The sequence below is a fragment of the Hibiscus syriacus genome, unplaced genomic scaffold, assembly GCF_006381635.1.
Source record: "Hibiscus syriacus cultivar Baekdansim isolate YM2019G1 unplaced genomic scaffold, ASM638163v2 tig00110076_pilon, whole genome shotgun sequence".
Classification (NCBI taxonomy): domain Eukaryota; kingdom Viridiplantae; phylum Streptophyta; class Magnoliopsida; order Malvales; family Malvaceae; genus Hibiscus; species Hibiscus syriacus.
The window spans coordinates 1,309,186-1,330,301 of record NW_024062586.1 but is presented as its reverse complement, the minus strand read 5'-3'; the positions used below and the strand labels follow the sequence as shown (position 1 = coordinate 1,330,301).

The 21,116-nt window shown below is 35.7% G+C and overlaps 1 protein-coding gene across 1 annotated transcript in view; it reads left to right on the top strand.

Annotated features, from left to right (window-relative positions):
* Positions 1 to 20,738: 20,738 nt before the first annotated feature.
* The window catches only part of LOC120214602, a 37,244-nt gene continuing 36,866 nt past the window's right edge, over positions 20,739 to 21,116 (top strand). The window contains exon 1 of the mRNA XM_039212454.1: positions 20,739 to 20,875. Within this exon, the coding sequence (XP_039068385.1) occupies positions 20,739 to 20,875 (137 nt within the window). The remainder of the gene's footprint in view (positions 20,876 to 21,116) is intronic.

Below are 21,116 nucleotides of genomic sequence, written 5' to 3'. Positions count from 1 at the left end.
GCCAAATTAATCGACGCCTTATCATAATGTTCCTTGATTAAACCAAGACAGAAATTTGCATTCTCCTCACCAATAACATGCCAAAAATGTTGGTAGAATATTGCACCAAGACCATCAGCTCTAGAAGCTTTTAAAGGCCTAATACTTTTTACAGCCAATGTCACATCCTCGTATGTAAACTCCCTCAACAATTTATCATTCATCTCAGTCAGAATAGAAGGAGAGATACCCTCTAGAATTTGAGAAACAACAATACTACCATTTGACGTAAACAACTCCATAAAATAACTCCTTGCCACATTTTAATTTCACTTTCACCTTCAGGTCGTCTCCATTTGCGGATTCCGAGAATTGGATTCAATTTTGTTTTTCCTTTGGATCACACATTTATTTAAAAATTGTAGTATTATTATCCCTATTACGTAACCAATTCACCCTTGCATATTGCTCCAAATAAAGCTTCGATTTATCTATCTCCATGTTTAGTTGAAACTTGATATCGACTACCTAACCCAATACGTTGGATGTTAGACACGTTCCTCTAAATCTCTAAGTCTCTTCTGAAGATTCTCCACAATACTTCTTTTTTCTCTCCTTAACTTTTGAAACCATCTATCTATCCCTCCACACACCTGATCCAATCTATCCAAAAAGAAGCCTAAAGAAGCATCCCAAAGATGATGAACCTCATGTTCACAAGTCTCCTTCAGCAGCTAGTATGATTCAAACTTGAAATGCCAGTAACGCCTATCGCTAGTATGGGGTTTAACAACAGTGGAAAGTGATCGGAGATGGAGTGAACTAGGTGAGAAAAGGATAAACTAGGAAAAAGCTCCAGTCACTTCGAATCTGCTACACCTCTATCCAACTTTGCACATATATTCGTGTCCGCCCTTATCCTTCTTTCACACGTAAACCAAACTCCACTATAACCACTGTCTTCCAGCCCACAATCATACAAAACTCTGCGAAAACCTCCATTTGTCGCTCATTGCGTAGTAAACAACACTGTTTTTTAGAAGAAAATAAAATCTTATTAAAGTCGTCAATAACTAACCACCGGATATCTAACCCATCCGCAAAGTGTCGTAACAGCTCCCATGAATCCCTTCTCCTATGCTCTTCAGCTGCCCCATAAAAACCCGTACAACGCCACATAAAATCATCCGAAGAAATAAAACATCAATATGCATATTATAATAAGATTGTAGACAAACATCATAATCTCCTCAATCTTAAACATAAACCACTATACTCCCCACCGAACTCACATCAATGCCATTAAAAAAACCACACATTCTACAAACCACCTTCATACGCTTGCTCTATAGTTTTATTTCCATCAAGAAAACTACATAGGGTTAATATCCCCTAGAAAATACCAAAGGCGTTTTACCCCCCCGAGACTGCCCCAAGCCCAGACGTTCCAACTAAAGAGCTTCATTGAGATCGGTCGGCCCCTGATTCTGCGGTCCTATCGCTGGTAAGTTTTGATCCCTTAAATGACAGAACCCTTTTACACCAACACCAGATTACAGGGAAAAACACTAGCGTTTTGTACTATTAATTTTATCCAAAGAGTTTTCCTCCCCAGTCACTGTCCTTATCATATCTGAACCCGATTGTTGAACTAACTGCCAATTCTTGCCCCCAATCGTGAGGATCTGAGGACCAGAATAATTGACTTTGTTTTCCATTTTTGAAGTACCCCTTATCAACATTTGTATATTTAGCAAAAGGTCTTCCACTTCTCTCATAGTCACCAGTCGAATTTGTCCTCCCCTCTCATTTATTGCGTAACCACATGTTATGCATATGCCCTATTTGTCATGGAGGAACCCTCAACGACATATCCCATTAGAAAACATGTTTCTTTTTCTCCTGAAGAATGCGAAGGGGACAAAACCCTTCCTTATGACCCAACTTGCCATAAAGAAAACAAAAAAGTCTCAAATTTTCATATTGAAACAATGCATACCTTTATTGCCCATTTGGCAGAGCTAACTTCTTTTTCCTCTTAAGTAGTTAGCGAACATCTACTCGTACACGCGTTCGAATACACCCCTTATATTATAATGTAACAACCGCAGCATCATACTCCAAAAACTCCCAAAGAAATTACCAAGATGCTTTGTAACAGTTTCATAGACAAAACTGATAGGTAGATCAACTATCATAACCTAAAAATCCCCGTATGTAATGGCACTAAAAATGGATCCTCTCTCTCACATAATCGATGTAGCACCAACAAATGGGAATAAAAATACCATGGATCATCGAAATCAATTCTTTCAACATCAACAACATGATATAAACGAAACAAGAAACGACCCTCCCTCAAATCAAAAACAGAAATACCCCCTATCCCTATCGGGTGCCAGACATTAGCCAACGTGGTACGTATTACTGGAAGTTTATAACACTGGATGTAAGAAAAGAACCGAAAAAACAGTTATCAAAAGAGATAAGAGAGTCCTTTTCCCCATATTCTAACTCCAAAACTTCCTCTTCATCCTCAACCAATTGAAGGTTATCCATCTACTGCTCCAACTCCCCCATTGCCAATAGAATCAGTAAACCACATGGCTATATTATCGAAGACTCTGAAATAGCAAGAAAAAAAACACTATAAGGGCAAGAAACCCACCAACAGGGCAAAAAGAGCAAAACCCTAACCTTTACAATTTTCCTATCTTTTCAATGGCTAAGATAGAACCACTCCCATTTTACAAAGGATAAAAAAGTGTAAACAAGAAATCTCTCAAAGGAAAGTGTTTACAATCTAAGCTCACTAAAAACACTATTTACAAGAGAAAAATGAATAAAAGAGTGAGAAACTTTTCTCTAACGATTAATGCTTGGATGGGTGTTGTGTAACCTTCTTCAAGTGTCTTGAACTTGTTTTTATATGTTGGAATGAGTTGTTGGCCGTTGGAGATGATTTGGAGCTGTTGGAGATGATTTGGATCCGTTGGAAGCTGTAAATATGCAATTCTACGTAGGGGTTTTGAAACCACCAATGGGGTTTCAAAACCTCACTTAAAAATTTGACCGTTGGAATAAGGGGTTTCAAAACTTGTGAGGGGGTTTTAAAACCTGTAGGCCATTTTTGCATTATACCTTAGGGGTTCAAAACCACGTAAGGGGCTTTCGAAACCACGCCCAAAATTACCTAATTTCACCTTTTAAAATCTTGATTTATTTTTAGAATCTTTGAAGAAATTCAATTAAGTCCAAAACACATTTTGCCCTTATTTGTTATATCAAAATATAGGTTCAATAATCTCCCCTTTTTGATATAACAAAACCTTTGAAAAATAGTTTTTGGCAATAGCTCACCCTTAATAAAACATTTAATGAAAAAGAGAAATATTTTGGAAAACATTAAAGCTCCCCCTTTTTCATTCTTGAAATTGAATTTTTTAAACCTATATTTCTCCTCCTTTTTGTTATATCAAAAACAATTCAAACTTGAAGGTTCAAAAACAACAATGGAGAGTAGGTTAAAACAAAAATAGGAATTAAGCTCAAAAACTTGATTGAAAGACAAAAGTTCCCCTTTAGCATTCCAAAAACAAATTTTAGTTCAAAAACTTTGGCACTTCAAAGAATTTTGAATTTCAATAAGATAAGAGAGAAGCACATTAGTAGCACATGAAATTCAATAAATCCAAGTCTAAACTACTTTATGCAATGTTAACATGAGACATTAAAGTTCATATGCATAAAGCTATCCAAAAAAATGTTATGCATTTGAAAAATTGATATAAATTATTAAAGAGATATCATTTGCAATAAAATCACATGCATAAACATTTAAATTTAAGGTCAAAAATTAAAATTTGTAAAAAACAAAACATTAAAGAAAATGACCTAAATTCATTATGATGAACAAACATTTATGAAAAATCATTAAAACTTTAAATTATCCATCATAACATATTTTAAATATACATGAGATAAATAACATGTAATCATATATGCTTAATACTCATGCATGCATAGAACAAAATAGGTAACCAATTATTCAAAATAAAAAACATTAAGCTTAAAGGTTACCCATCCCTCATCTTGTGTGGCTAGAGCATTTGAATGTCTTCGCTTTTGTAAACATTGCTCCTACACACCTACAAAAGACATTTATTTGGATTTTGGTATCCAAATTGTTTTGGATCCTTGATTTTTAGTGCTAATGTCCCTTTTTCCTTTAAGAACCCAAACTATTCTAATTTTAAAATGGTTTCTAAGCTTTAAAGGATAAGTAACTTCCATATGACCACGAAAATGACAATGTATGCATTTTTCAATTTTTAAACATGATGAATTGTTTTGAGAAATGAATTTCTTTTCTTTTGTTGAGCTTTCAAGCTTAACTTTCAAGTCAAAATTTTCTTTTTCTAAATCATTGATTTTGATTTTTGAAAGGTCAAAATCATTCTTCAAAACTTCATTTTGTTTTTCAAAATCAAACTTTGCTTTCAAAATCAAATCATTTTTAACATTAAATTTTGAAATTAATTTATTATATTTAGAATTCATGGCCTCAAATTCCAAATACAACTCATCATAGGCATCTTGTAACTCTTTAAATGAATAAGAATTTAAATCACAAGAGTCAGAAGTTACCATTGATTCTTCTTCGATGGCCATGAGGCATAGATTGGCTACTTCATCATTATCAGAGTTTTCTTCATCACTCCAAGCCACCACAAATGACTTCTTTTTGTTTGATCATTTCTTCTTTAGGAGAGGACATTCATACTTGACATGTCCCGTCCTTTGGTACTCAAAGCACACCGAGGGATCTTTCTTCTTGCTCGATTTATGCTTTTTATCTTCTTTGGATGTCATGCATCGTTTGAATTTATTAAAGAGCTTGGTCATATCTTCCTTTTCATCATCTTCTTCACTTGAGGTGCTTTCATTTTGAGTAGTGGATTTCAAGGCAACACCTTTTTCTTTATTTTCTTCTTCTTCTTCTTCCTCATTTTCCATCATCTCATGGGTGAGAAGGGAGCCAATAAGTTCATCAAGCGATAGAGACTTTAAATTCTTCGCTTTAATGATCATCGTCTTCATTGATTGTGAAGATTTTGGAAGAGAATATATCATCTTCCTAACAAGATTCTCGTTAGTGATGATCTCTCTATATCCCTTGAGACCATTGGCAATCATGAAAAATCTATCTGTCATAGATTTTATCTCTCCATCCGGTTTCATTTTGAAATTCTTGTAGCTATGGTTGAGAAAATCAATTTTTGTTTCTCTCAATTAATGAGTGACTTGGAGCTTGTCCCATATATCCTTGGCATTTGAACAATAGGAGACTCTTCTATATTCATCTAGGCCTAATGCACAAAACAAAATATGCATGGCTTTAGCATTGAATTGGAATTCTTTCTTCTCTATTTCACTCCTTCTTCAAGTGTCTTGAACTTGTTTTTATATGTTGGAATGAGTTACTATCAATTGGGGATGATTTGGAGCCGTTAGAAGCTGAAAAATATGCAATTATACGCAGGGGTTTCGAAATCACCAAGGGGGTTTCAAAACCTCACTTAAAAATTTGATCGTTGGGACATGGGGTTTCGAAACCTGTGAGGGGGGTTTCGAAACCTGTAGGCTATTTTTACATTCTGCCTTAGGGGTCTCAAAACCACTTGTCGTAACTATCTTTCGGGTGGGCCTGGAATCAGGTTTCGACTTAAATTTGATGTGATGGAATTGCCACTGATCATTTAAAATTAGGTTGATCGGATACCTTAATTTACCATTTTACCTGATATGTGTTTTTAAAATAATTGAATCAGATTCGGGAGTCGATTACAGTCAGGGAAGGATTAGCACCTCTGTACTTCCCTTTCGGTACCAATTTAATTTCTCGGTTGTCTTAATTACAAAAATTAAAAGTTAAATTAAAATTTGAAATTCGATCTGAATTATTTACCTTTTGATCAATTAAAATTGTTCTAAAAAGATCAAAAATAAAGTTAAAAAATAAAAGGAATAAAAGAAAATTCAAATTAAAAATGATTAAAATGGAAATAATTAAAAGTTAAGGATCGAATTGATGTTAATTGAAAGCTGGAAAGGAAAAAAAATGAAAGTTAGGAGGCAAATTTGCAAAATATAAGACATATAAATAGAGACTAAATTGAATTAATTCAAAATTCAAGGGTAAATTTACAATAGGTGACCAAAATAAACTACACATAAAACCTTCAGGGACTGGGAAATAATTTAACTATTTCATAATTGCATAATGGCCCTCCCTATAAATAGCCCTTAAAACCAAAAATATCATTCATTTTCACTCATTTCTCAAAATCAAAACCCTCTCCCTTCTCTCAAAACTCTCTCCCCACTTCCCAACCGGCCTATGGTTGGCCGTCCTCCGATGGAGCCCTACCGACACTAATCGTCGCTCCGGTCACCAAAAAAAAAACTAAACTTCCCCAAAATACTCCTCCCGGCCTCCTAAACACCATTCTGTAGCCCGATTTCTCAACAAAGTACCAAATCGACGTAGATCTACAAAGAAACGTTCGAGTTCTTACATTTTCGGTGAGACTCTTTGCTTTCCTGACGGCCTTTGGCTTTCCCCACTATGCTTCCCTCCGTGCGATTCTGATGCCGAATACTTGATATATATTTTTTTGTGATTTTTTGTTATTTCGAATGCTTTGCTTTGTTAGCTTAATTGCCCCCCTTTGTTATTGATGCCTCACCAAAGGTTTTATAGTACTCGGAAAAGGGAGGAAATCCCTTAAATACGGTTGTTAAAATCCCAATTTTGTTGGGATTTATTTGTATGCGGTCATGGCCTATCTTCTGGGCACTTCGTTACTGGAAAAATAGGGGACGTTTTCCCCGTTGATAAGGTCCGCGATTTACTCTGATTTAGTTGTTTGGCTTCGATTTGGCGTCGGCACGTGGTCCTCACGTGCATGGTAGTGCGATGCCCTTGGTTAAATAGGAAACCCTAATCTACTAGGCTTGCTTTCTCGATTAGGCCTCCAGGTTTGCTAGCTGGGTCAGGCTGGTATTACCCGGTTGGGCCTCATTTTGGACCCGAATAGCCCTTTGGACTCTTTATTGGGCTTGGACCAAAACCAAAATGAAAATAAATAAATAAAATAAATATAAATAAATTATAAAATATAAAATATATGTATTAAAGCTATATAATATATAATATATTTCCAAAACAACATAATATATTTTTCAAAGATTATATATATTATATACGTTTTTAAAAAATTGTTTTCTAAAACTATATATATATATATTCAAAAAATATGTTTTCAAAAACTATATTATATATATTTTCACAAAACCGTTTTAAAAACTATATATTATACGTTTTCAAAAATATGTTTTCAAAAACTATATTATATACGTTTTCAAAAACTACATATTATATGTTTTCAAAAACATGTTTTCAAAAACTATATTATATATGTTTTCAAAAATTGTTTTTTTAAAAGTATGTATTATGTTTTCAAAAATGTATTTTCAAAAACTATATTGTATCTTCAAAAACTATATATATTGTATATTTTTGAAATTATTATATATATTATCATATATACTAAATAAGCCCTTTGAAGTACTAGACGAAAATCTCTTTGCCCATTATTATGTAACGAAAATAGGGTAAAGACAAAAAGACACAAATTTTCATTCGATATAAATGAACTTGAAAGCAAGCATATTCTTGTGAGGATTGCCGATCTCTAAGTTTAAGATCAGACTCAATGTTGCAGTAGACTCTTTTATCGAATATCCTCCGTCACGGAGTTGAAATTTGACTTAAAAAATAAAATATGGCTCCCTGTTATTAAGATGCATTACGGGTGACTCCTTTGTCATAAAGTTGAGTCGATCTTGAGACGTCCTTTGAGTACGACATCATTCATCATGAAGTTGAAATCCTAGTTGACTTGAGCATGATATCCTTCGTTGTGAAGTTGAAATCTAGCTCGATGCCTGGGTTGGGTGGCAGCCCCCATAATTAAACTTGGGTCTTTGTCTAGTCCAATATCATTCCTCGTGAAGTTGAAATTTGACTTGACGATCTTAGTTGAGAAATAGATCCTCGTCATTGAGTTGAACTATGTAGTAGATGACTCATTCGTCATGAATTTGAAATTGTGGGTGACTCATTCGTCATGAAGTTGAGTCAATCTTGGATGTTTCGAGCATAATATCTTCCTTGTGAAGTTGAAATCTAGTTCGAAATCTGAACTGAAAATTGGCTTATTGTTGTCAAATCGTAGTCAACCTTGGTCTTCTTATTGGCTTAAAGACTTTGATTTTAAATTCAACCGAAAAGTAGTTCCTCGCTGCTACCATACAGTTGATACACCCTCGAACTAAATGGAATCGAACTTGAAAGTTTTTGTTGACATACAACTTTTCTCGACTTAAGCTATGTTGTAAATTAGACTGTGAGATATTTCCTTGTTGCTATATCGTAGCCAACATAGGTCTTCTTCTTGACTTAAAGACCTCGATTCAAAATTCAACCAAAAAGTAGTTCCTCGCTGCTACCATGTGGTTAATGCGCCCTCGAGCTGAACGGAATCAAACTTGAAAAGTTTTCTTTGACAGATAGTCCTTCTTGCCTTGAGCTATGCTATAAATTAGGTTGAGATATAGATCATTGTTGCTAAATCGTAGCCAATATAGGTCTTCTTCTTGACTAAAAGACCTCAGTTTAAACTTCAACTGAAAAGTAGTTCCTCACTGCTACTATGCAGTTGATAACCCTCGAGCTGAATGTAATCGAACTTAAAAGTTTTTATTGATAGATAGCCCTTCTTGCCTTGAGCTATGCTATAAATTAGGTTGGGATGTAGTTCATTGTTGCTAAATCGCAGCCAACATAGGTATTCTTCTTCACTTAAAGACCTCGGTTCAAAATTTAACAGGAAAGTAGTTCCTAGTTGCTACCATACAGCTGATACGCCCTCAAGTTGAATGAAATTGAACTCAAAAGTTTTTTTGATTGATAGCCCTTCTCGTCTTGAGCTATGCTGTGAATGGTTCCTCTAAGCGAATGATGGCTCCCATTCATTGGTCTAAGTCAGTCATAATTCCTTAAATGACCCCCCTTCACGGGAAAGACAAGTGGTCTATTCTTCAAGTGGTTCCCCTTCGTGGGTCTGAACCAGGTGAGATGATCTTTGGATGACTCCCCTTCAAGGGAAAGCCATGTGGTATATTCTTCAGGTGACCCCTTCTTGTGAGAAATCCAAGTGAGTTAGCTATCAGTCGGATATCATCCGTATTAGAGTTAAAATCTGGCTTGAAAACTTTAACTGGAAACTAGCCACTCGTCGTTGAGTTAAGCTAAACTGAATCCATTCTGAATTAGCTCTCAAACTCGTCGAACCCAATTTGAAGTTGATTCTAAGATCCATCGATCTTTTTATAGGTCAAGTTCATTGAGGTGTAGCTCCTCTCCACTGAATTAAGCAACCACCATAAATTTTTTTGAAGAAGCTTTTGAATCGAGTATCCTTCGTTGTGAAGTTGAAACTTGACTCTAAAGCTGCAAAAAAATTATGTATGCGGAAAATGATAAATGTGATGCTCTTAAGTATGTCTAAGATGTATGCTTAATGAATTAGTTCTTGTTTTATTTCTTGGACAGAGTCTCATTCTTTGTATGTTAGTCTTTTCCTTGGAATCGTTCATGCCCCAAAACAGACGACTTCATGGAAAATATCCGACATTTTCCTATTTATTAACTCAATCCAGTGTTCTTGCACTCTTTATTGTATGGATCAATTTTAATCTAGAGATTCTCAAGTGTTCTTTTAGCCTTTGTTTACTTGAGAGAGTAAGACTCTTTTGCATGGTTGATGATCAACTACTGGAGCTGGCTGAATTATCTTCGTAGTTGACACATCAATATTCAGTGAAAGGATTCCTTATGTGGCTTGGAAGCTCAAATAGCAACTTATTCAGCTAAGGCTACCTCCTCTAGTGTCTGTAAAATTATTCTGATTGTCATGGAAAAAGATTAGCGAACAAGAATGCATGTTGTCTTAGAATTATATCAAGCAACCTCAGCGCAAAAAATCTTATCTTTAGTCTAAACATATTTGAGTTATAAGTATCTCGCTCTCTTCCTTTCATGCTCATTTGGGCTGTCGTTACCATCAGGGCTTGCTTTCCCATTATTCCTCTTTGATATGACATCTTTAATTACAACAGTGAACTCATGCTTTAAGAGGGAGCCGACAGTGAACGAATTTCTTTTCATTGCGGGCTAAACTCTTTCCAGCCAACTCATTATTGTAGGTCTCATGCACCTTACTGGACGACCATCTTCATAGTAAAGACAGACACTGTGTTGGATAAAGAAACCATTTGTATTGCTCATACTTACTTTGAAATGATTGGTTAGAATGGTTATTAGTTGTCCATTTGATCTAGTACCATGCTGTGTGTTGTGAGTACTATAAAATTATAAGAAACTAATGTGCAAGTATACACAATCGCTCAAGTAATAAAGTGATGAGTGAGTATCATCTCCACATGGATTGGTTGAAATTACAAAAGTTTAACCAAAGCAAAGCACTACTCTATCTAAGTATAGTTAGTGTTGATATGTACTAATATAAAATGTCACGGAAATGAAAAGTAGAAGTAGGTGGATATGGATTTATATTCTGATGAGGTAGCAAATGGAAATATAGTGGCAAAACAGATTGTTAATATTGAAAATGGTTGAAATATTGAGGCAATGAAAAACTGTAAAAACATCAAATAAATGATAAGTTGATAATCCACACACAACAAGCTTCCATTGGAATGAATGGTAGGGATTGATTTAAGGATGCTAAAACTTATCTCTCAGGTAGATTTAATCTATCTAAACTTCACTTGCTCGACAGGGTTTGCTGAAAATGCTCCTGCTATCTCTAGTCAAAAGAACCTAACAGAATAGAATGCCACAACATCTCATCTCTGTCTCATAACTGGCAACCTACACTATTGATAAACACTACCCTTTTTAGCAGTTGAAATCCTATCTTAGTCTCTCTCAAGTACTAAGAGATTCAGATATAGTATTACTAGGTCGGTTCAAATCTTAAGAAAATACTATAACACATTGCTTATGTGGATCTTTTCTTGTGTTTCTCTCGAATACTAAAAGTAATATTAGCTAAGTTTCTCTCGAACATCTAGCCTTCATCTAAGAAATTAACACTCTCATGCCTCTTACAAACTTAGACGATGAAGCATTCATAAGCAAAGCAAGCAAATACAAAAGGTAAGCATAAATCTACCATTAAAATAAAGTTAAACATCTATCAAACAACCCCACCAAATAAAGTTAGTTCATGGTGGGGTTTTAATCATCCATAAAACAAGCCATGAAATATATTCGTTCCAAATAACCCAATAATAAATGGAAAAATAGCAGCAAAGGGAAGGGAGAAGAAGCCTTCGACGCACGACACCAGAGCTTTCCTCAACCACCAAGACTCGCCTTAGCTCACTAGCTCCTCTCGGGCGTCTAGCTTGCCATTCCTTGGAGCTTATCAATGGAGGAACACCACTCAAAGAAGAAGGAAATGATACAGTAAAAAGGTAAGAAAATGTTGCTCAAAATTCCTCCTCCTTTTCTCTTTCATGTGAGGTGTAATATATAATAAAAATATATAAGGGTAATGATGAGGTTGTTGCATTCAAAATACCCCTCATACCCCTAAAGTCACCCCTTAGGAGTGAGTCTTATCCTTATATGTGGTAGTGGTCCCCAGCAGGTGGTTACATCCATTATTCACGCCTGTGCCAGCTGTCATTTTATAGAAATATCTTTTTGTCTGTTTCTGTGCTAGAAATGCCAATGCATTTCAATCTACTTCAGCAGCGTGTGATGTCGCGGTATTCCTTCCCAGTGCAACCTTCTGCTTGCTATTTCTTGTACACTATAAGCAATTGTACATTTCTCTAATATAACATCCTTAAAAGATAAAATAGAAATACCACCACAAATGCAACTATATGCAACTACATGATCCTAAAATGACTAAAATGAGCTTTTAAACAAATAATAACTTAAGTGAAAAATGCTTTAAAAGTAGCCTTTTAGGAAGTTAGCACCCCCAACCTTAAGCTATTACTTGTCCTCAAGCAATGGATAGCAATTAACATAAGCAGTATGTCATGGCAATTTTCAACAATAGGACAAAAATTGAATTTCAACCCTAAGAAAAATTGGCTTCAACATGCGAGACATATAAAGAATTCAAGTACTTTTCCCTAGGTCAAGATTCTTTGTGGTAGTGTGTGTGCATGATTGTATCCAATCTATACTTAACAAAATTAAACTATTTCTAATCAAGTCCCCTAGTTTTTGCCAAGATATTTACTTATTCATTAAGCATATTTTTACTCCCTTTTTACTGATTTTTTTACATACAACTACGAAGGGAGTCAGCTCATCACACCTACTTTCCCACTCTAGGTGAAAGGGAGTATACCTTCCAACCCAAAGCTAGTTAAGTAGAGTCATCCCATGACTACTTTCATTCACTCATATGGGAGTGGCTGACATTTATTAAAGAGAGATTCAAGCAATGCCACGGTAAACCGGAGTGTCCCTCTACAGCTATGCCTAAGCATTTATTCACAGTCTCAGATATAAGGGAGTTTGTTTTGACTTATCTTTTAGGCACAATACTAAATTTCAATGCCAAAACTAACTAGAGTTCCTTCATAAAAATTTTCTAAATTTCCTAAGTATAGAGAACATACAAATTGTGTAAAAATAATTCACAAAGCATCAATCCCTAGAGTGAGTTCTATCATTCTCAATAGTCATTTATATTCAATTTCTAGCCTAACAAGTTCATTATCATCGGGTATCATCAAAACATTTTATGTAATTGTCCTACCACTTACAGATGCCATGGCATAATGTTACACTAATGCTATCATGCATATGTTCTACCAAGAACACTACCTCCCCCAAACTTAAGGGAAGCATTGTCCTCAATGCCTAAAGAGAAATAAAAGAAATAAAATTATATGCCATGCAATGAAATGAAAAATGAATTCAAGTAGAGGTACCTCATGGTTTGTGTGGTGGTGTTGCCTTTAAGGTGCTGACAGATCCTCGTCTAGTGCCCTTTCGCAGTGGTGTAGGGCTGGATTATGAAGAGTTAGAGTGGTATTGCGCTACATTGAAGCGTCCAACTGATGTTTTGGTATGTCGGCCACTGTGTTGTACAGGAGAGGGGTCAGGCACATGAATTGGACTGGGTCTTTTTTCAGCAGAAACAACAGGTGAGTCAAGGGTCTCGGAATGTTGAGGGTCTAGATTCGGTTCTTCAACTGGAGGATCGGTGTCATCTTACTCTAGATCGGTAGATTCCTTGGCATTGAATTCACGAAGAATTTCATCTGGAAAATTCTGTTAGACGTGGGGAAAGATTTCTTGGGACATCGTTTCTGCCATAGTATCTCTCTTTTTGACATAACCAAAGAAATTTCGATTATCATCATGTAAAGCGTGTAAATGAGTATGAGTTTGCATAACATCTTCTTTGAGAGCAAGCACCCTTTCCTCGGCATTATATTTTGCATCATCTGCAAATTGCATATGGGAATTAGGTTTTGTTGTTGTTGTTGTTTTTCTTTCGACACAAAACAGTAATCAAATTTGGAAAAACTAAAGCACTCACCTTTTTCCTAAACATTCATGCACTTGCTGAACAATGATCCTACCCACATAAATAGAACAAGTTTCCATAATCGAATGTAAAAGCATTAAACGGGTAAGAGATATCGTCGTATTGTGGGATGTGGGTATTATCTTATGCTTTAGAAAATGGTTCCATAATTTGGCACGCGGTAGGAGATGTTCACTTTTAACCAAGTAACGGATGGTTTGGCGACCATTCCATGAGGTATTTGCTAAGCATAAGTTCTCCAAAACTCCATCATTAGTGGCACTATAAGCGTCATTTTCAAACTTTGTATGTTGGTCTTCAACACCCTCCAATGAAAGTGTCGATTAATAGCAGTTGGTGTAAATCGAATATACTTACCTCGTACAAAAATAGAATGATGGTTCGGTTTGGAAATATTAGCATAAAACTCTTTCACCAATGATGCATTCACTGAACCAGGGTGCCTTGCAAACTTGTACCATTTGTGTGGAACAACTATGTCCATCACGTCTAGTCCAAAACCGTCGTCCACTTCATCCGTAAAAATGAACCCAAACTCAAAGAAAAGCTTCTTATTTTTGAAGTTTTGAATTCTTGTTTTTTCTTCATCATTTTTAAACTACTCAGCAATGGAAGCTTCAGCTTCGGTGGGTCTCGTACGCACCATTTTTTCTCAGTGTTATGAAGAAAGAAAAAGAAAAAAGGAAAAAAAACTTTGTTTACTTGAAAAACTTGAGAAATTTCGATTATGGGGGAAAATGAAGAAAAAAGAAGAAGTGAGGAAAGATAAAAGGAAAAAGTAAAAATTAATTGAGTGATAAGACGATTGAAAAAAATGAGTGGATGGGGGTAAATGCGTAGGTGGGAAAAGAAAAAGTAAACTGTAAAAGTAATAGTGATAGGACAAAACAGTGGAAAGGGAAAAGTTAAAATAAGAAATAAAAGAAAATAAAAAAGGAATAAATAAAAAAGAATATATTCCCTAATTGATTTATTTGTCCTTTCCTCCCTTTGGTAACCGCTCCTTGGACGGCTGCAGTATTGTGGTCTCCTACAAAACAAATCAGAATTATCTACAAAATAAAATAAGAAATAAAAAATAAGAATAAGAATAAAAATAAAATAAAGGAAAAATAAAATTATTATTTATGCACAGTCAACGATATTCAATGTCGTGGCATCAAAATTTGGTTCTCAGTTAGGCACACTTCAGCATCGTGCAGATACAACACTTCCTTTTTGTGCAATGGTGGAACTCCATTATAAGCTTTCAGACGCTGGCCATTGACTTTGAAAATTGTCCCACCATCTATGTTCTTGATGTCAACAGCTCCATGGGGATAAATATAATGCACCTCAAATAGACCTGACCATTGAGATTTAAACTTCCCAGGAAAAAGTTTAAGTATGGAATTATAAAGCAATACTTGTTGACCAATATGAAAATGTCATGGCATCAGCTTTTGGTCATGCCACTCTTGGTTTTCTCCTTGTATATTCGAACATTTTCATATACTTATGCTCTAAACTCTTATATTTCATTAAGCTCTAGTAATCTCTGATCCCCAACTAGTTGAGCATCAAAATTCAATTGCTTAATGGCCCAGTACACCTTATGTTGACAAGCCTTTCTATACACCAGCTTGAATGGTGACATTCCTAAAGGAGTTTTGAACGTTGTTATATATGCCCAAATTGCTTTATCTAACTTTGGCGACCAATCCTTCTGTCTTGGGTTCACCACTTTTTCTAAAATCTGCTTGATCTCACGATTGGATATCTCTGTTTGGCTATTTTTCTACGGATGATATGTCGTGGCAATCTTATGTCTAACTCCATATCTCCTTAATGCCTTAGCAATCAACTTGTTATCGAAATGGGTTCCTTCATCACTAATGATAGCTCTAGGTACTCCAAACCGAGTGAAAATATGCTTGTGTAAAAACTTGAGTATAGTTTTAGAGTCATTCCTTGATGTTGCTATTGCTTCTACCCACTTTGATACACAATCCACAACAAGAAAAATATATAGATTTCCTCCAAAAGATGGGAATGGTTCCTTCATTTTGTGATATGTTTCCAGTGTGTTGGCGTCGATCATAAGATTTGTAAAATGCCTGAGCATCTCTAAACAAAGTTGGCCAATAAAAGCCTGATTGTAGGACCTTAGCAGCAGTCTTTGCTCCTCCAAAATGGCCTCCACTTGGGGCTGAATGAAAATGGTATAGAATATCGCGTTGTTTTTCTTCAGGTACACATCGTCTAATGAGTTGATAAGCACAATGCTTAAACAAATATGGCTCATCCTAAAAATAATACCTTGCATCATGCTTGAACTTATTTTTACCCTGGCTGTCAAAATCAAAAGGCAATATTCCACTAACAAGAAAATTAACAAGGTCAGCATACCATTGTATTGCAATGGCATATAAAATTTTATCATCAGGAAATTCCTCTTGAATATCTACAGTGCCATGTCATTCAGAATTATTCTCTAGCCTAGATAAATGATCAAGAACTTGGTTTTCAGTACCTTTTCTATCTACCACCTCTAAGTCGAATTGTTGCAAAAGTAAGATCCACCTAATAAGTCTAGGCTTTGTAACCTTTTTGTTCACTAAGTATTTTATAGTCGAATGATCAGTGTGAACAATAAATTTAGTACCTATTAGGTATGGTCTAAATTTATCAAAAGCAAATACCACGACTAGTAATTCTTTCTCAGTAGTAGTGTAGTTCAATTGTGCTTCATTCAATATGCGGCTAGAGTAATATATAACATGAAAACGTTTACCTTGGTGTTGCCCTAAAACAGCTCCTACGGCATAATCACTTGCATCACACATAACTCAAATGGTGATGTCCAATCAGGAGGAACTGCAATAGGTGCCGAGATCAATCGTTGTTTCAGCTTAGTAAATGTGTCAAGGCATAACTCTTCAAACACAAAGGGTTGGTTTTGTTGAAGCAATGTGCACAAGGGCTTAGAAATCTTTGATAAAATCCAACATGTCCAAGAAAACTCCTAATACCCTTGACTGAAGTTGGTGGTGGCAATTTTTTAATTACTTTAATTTTTGCTTTATCGACCTCAATGTCCTTGTGAGATATTTTGTGGCCTAACACAATGCCTTCAGTCACCATGAAGTGACATTTTCCCAATTCAAGACCAAATCAACCTCCTCACATCTTTTGAGAAATTTTACCAAATTACCGAGGCATTGTTCAAAATCGTCCCCAGAAACAGAAAAATTATCCATGAAAATCTCCATAAAATCCTCAACCATGTCTGAAAATATATCTTGCATATAACGTTGAAATGTTGTCGGGGCATTACAGAGTCCAAAAGGCATCCTCTTAAAGGCAAAAGTGCCATAAGGACAAGTAAATGTAATCTTTTCATCGTCCTCTGGTGCGATGACAATTTGATTGTACCCTGAGTACCCATCCAAAAAGCAATAGAATGCTTTGCTTGCCAATCGATCCAACATTTGGTCAATGAAAGGTAGAGGAAAATGGTTCCTTCCATCAAGTAACAGTGCGAGTGGGTAATAGTTCATTATCCTCATTAGTAACCACAGTCGTGCCTCCTTTCTTCGGAACACATTATACAGGGCTCACCCATGAGCTATTTGATATAGGGTAAATCACTCCAACATCAAGCCATTTAAGAATTTATTTCATTATCACTTTCTTCATAACAAGGTTGAGTCTTCTTTGTGGTTCTATTGAATTTCCATGGCAATCTTCAAGCAGAATCTTGTGCATGCAAATTGTGGGACTAATTCCTTTCAAGTCAGCCATAGTCCAACTAATCGCTTTCTTATGCTGCATCAAAACACTTAACAAACTTTTCTCTTGGTTAGTAGTAAAGTTAGAAAAAATAATCAATGGTAAAGTGTTATCGCTACCCAAGTAAACATATTTAAGATGCCCTGGCAAAGTCTTCAATTATTGAGTTCAATTCATAAATGTCTTGGCATTCTTTAGTTTCATCGACATACTTGAGGGTTCGATACACATGGACAGTCACACACTGATCAGCCACTCTCATGGTGAGTTTACCTTTTTCACAGTCTATCAAAATACGACCAGTGGCTAGGAAAGGTCTTCCCAGAATGATAGGTGCCTTGGCATGAACTTCGTAATCCAAAATTAAGAAGTAGACTAGAAACACAAACTTATCCACCCTTACTATGACATCATTGACTCTTCCTTCAAGTTTAACATAGGATTTGTTAGCAAGTGTTAAAATAATCGATGTAGGTCTTGCATCTCCTATGCCAAGCTTCAAGAATATAAATTTCGGCATTAAGTTTACACTTGAACCCAAATCACATAGTGTCTTTCCAACGAAATTAGCTCTAATGAAATAGGGAATAATGAAGCTTCCCGGATAATTTTGCTTTGGCGGTAACTTACTCAATGAAGAACAAAATTATGTTACCGTGTTAAATGTCTCATAAGTCTCTACTTTCCACTTCTTGGTGCAAATTTCCTTGAGAAATTTGGCATAAGTCGACATCTGTTCAATAGCTTCCAAGAGAGGTACGCTAATATGGAGCTGATCAAGAATGTCCACAAACTTCTTGAACTAAACTTCATCATTGTGTTTCTTCAATCTTTGCGGGAAGGGTGGTAGACGTCTAGCTTCCTTAACTGCAAGAATAGGAATTATTTTTGCCTTGGCATCAGAACCCTCCTCCTTGTCCTTCTCAAAAATGATATCATCATGCAATTTAGTTTCACCCATTTCAGTAGTGGTAGTAGAGTCATCATGTTGTGTCCTACTAACATTGACTTGTTGGTTAATTTGTGTTCCACTCCTTAGAGTTAACATATTATAATGCTCTTTTCCATGCATTTTAGTGACTTCAGTGTCACTTGGCAAACGTCCTTGCTGACATTCTTGCAATACCATAGCAATTTGACCAACTTAACCTTCTAAAGCTCTCAAAGATGAGTTATGGCTTTAAAATAAGGCACCTTGACTATGAAGTAAAACTCATTGATTCTTAATTGAAGTATAATGGTCTTTTAGCATTGTCTTCATAGTATATATGAATTCTTGAATTATAGATTCTAATGAACTAATGCTCGTTGAATATGAAGCTCCTTTGTTGGTATTATGCCATGGATTAACATTTTGGTAACCTTGAGGCTCATTGTGATTCTACTGCCGAGTGGGTTGACTAGTATTGTGGGATCCTTGATTTCCCCAAGAGAAATTGGGATGCTGATGTCATCCAGCATTATAAGTGTTAGAGTAAGTATTATTATTACCTCGATTGAAATTACCTACAAAGTTGATTGACTCATGGTTGGTCGGGCATTCACTCTCGTGATGATTGCCTTGGTATAAAAGACATGCCAAGCTAGTTGCTTTCACTTTCTTCACTTCAGTGGAACGTTGTAAATTTTTTAGCATATTAGTGATAGTTGAGAGTTGAGCAGACACTGAATCCTTGGTATCTAACTCAAATATTCCAGGTGCTTTCCTCCCACTCCCAAGCCTTGTGGAAGGAAATTTATAGTCATTATTAGTAATTCTGTCCAAAATAGCAAACGCCTCAGTAAGTGATTTATCCAGCAGTGTCCCATTTGCCGAGGCATCCAGCATCATCCTCGTGGGTGCATTGACTCCATTATAAAACATAACTACTGGATTCCAATCGTGAAAACCATGATTTGAACACTTTTGAAGCAAACTCTTGTAACGATCCCAACACTCATACATGGATTCGTCATCGCCCTGGCGAAAGAAAGCTATGTCATTCCTTAGTTGGGTATTCATGTTCGGTGGGTTATACCACAATAAGAAACTCTTTCAAATATCAGCCCATGATTTCATCAAACCGGATGGAACACCACTCAATCAAGCCCTTGCTCGGTCATGTAATGAATACAGAAACATCTTTAATTTCATAACATCCTCATGCATTCCTTCTTGGCGGAAAGAATCACAAACTTCTAGAAAATTTCGAATATATTGCCTAACATCTTCAGTTGGCATGCCCCCAAACTGGTTTAAGCTCAAACTATGCATCTTGAATTTCGAGTTCCACAATTCTAGGATTCAAATCATCTAGCATCGGATTTAAATGATTTCGAATAACACGACGCCTATCAGTAGGTTCATCATTTTATAATGCGTCGATATTTGGAATTCTGTCATCTTCACCAATACCCTCATTTCCAATTTTTTTACATATTTCCTCGAGCATGTTGATTATGTCTCCTTTGTCTAAAGAATCTTTCAATCTCAGGTTCTATTAGTTCCAATGGTTCTTCAGAATGTCTTCTAGGCATAAACTAAATAAACCTTAAAAATAATAAAACAAAAATATCAAGTAAACTATACACAAATAAAAGTGCAAAAAAAAATGCTCTAACAAAACTAATTAACTTCACGCTGCCAATCCCCGGAAACAGTGCCAAAACATTATTGCGTGTTGTGAGTACTATAAAATTATAAGCAACTAATGTGCAAGTATACACAATCTCTCAAGTAATAAAGTGATGAGTGAGCATCGTCTCCACATGGATTGGTTGAAATTACAAAAGTTTAACCAAAGCAAAGCACTACTCTATCTAAGTATAGTTAGTGTTGATATGTACTAATATAAAATGTCACGGCAATGGAAAGTAGAAGTGGGTGGATATGGATTTATATTCTGATGAGGTAGCAAATGAAAATGTAGTGGAAAACAAATTGTTAATATTGAAAATGGTTAAAATGTCAAGGCAATGAAAAACAGTAAAAACATCAAATAAACGATAAGTTGATAATCCACACACAACAAGCTTCCACTAGAATAAATGGTAGGGATTGATTTAAGGATGCTAAAACTTATCTCTCAGGTAGATTTAATCTATCTAAACTTCACTTACTCGATAGGGTTTGCTAAAAATGCTCCCGTTATCTCTAATCAATGGTGGGGTTCTGATCATCCATGAAACAAGCCATGAAATATATTCGTTCTAAACAACCCAATAATAAATGAAAAATAACAACAAAGGGAAGGGAGAAGAAGCCTTCGACGCATGCCACCGGAGCTTTCCTCAACCACCAAGACTCGCCTTAGCTCACTAGCTCCACTCGGACGTATAGCTCGCCATTCCTTGGAGCTTATCAATGGAGGAACACCACTCAAGGAAGAAGAAAAGTATTCGGTAAAAAGGTAAGAAAATGTTGCTCAAAATTCCTTATTCTTTTCTCTTTCATGTGAGGTGTAATATATAATAAAAATATCTAAGGGTAATGATGAGGTTGTTACGCTCAAAATACCCCTCATACCCCTAGAGTCACCCTTTAGGCATGAGTCTTATCCTTCCAGGTGGCAGTTGTCCCAAGTAGGTAATTACAGCAATCATTCACATTATGTGCCAGCTGTCCTTTTATAGAAATATCTTTTTGTCTGT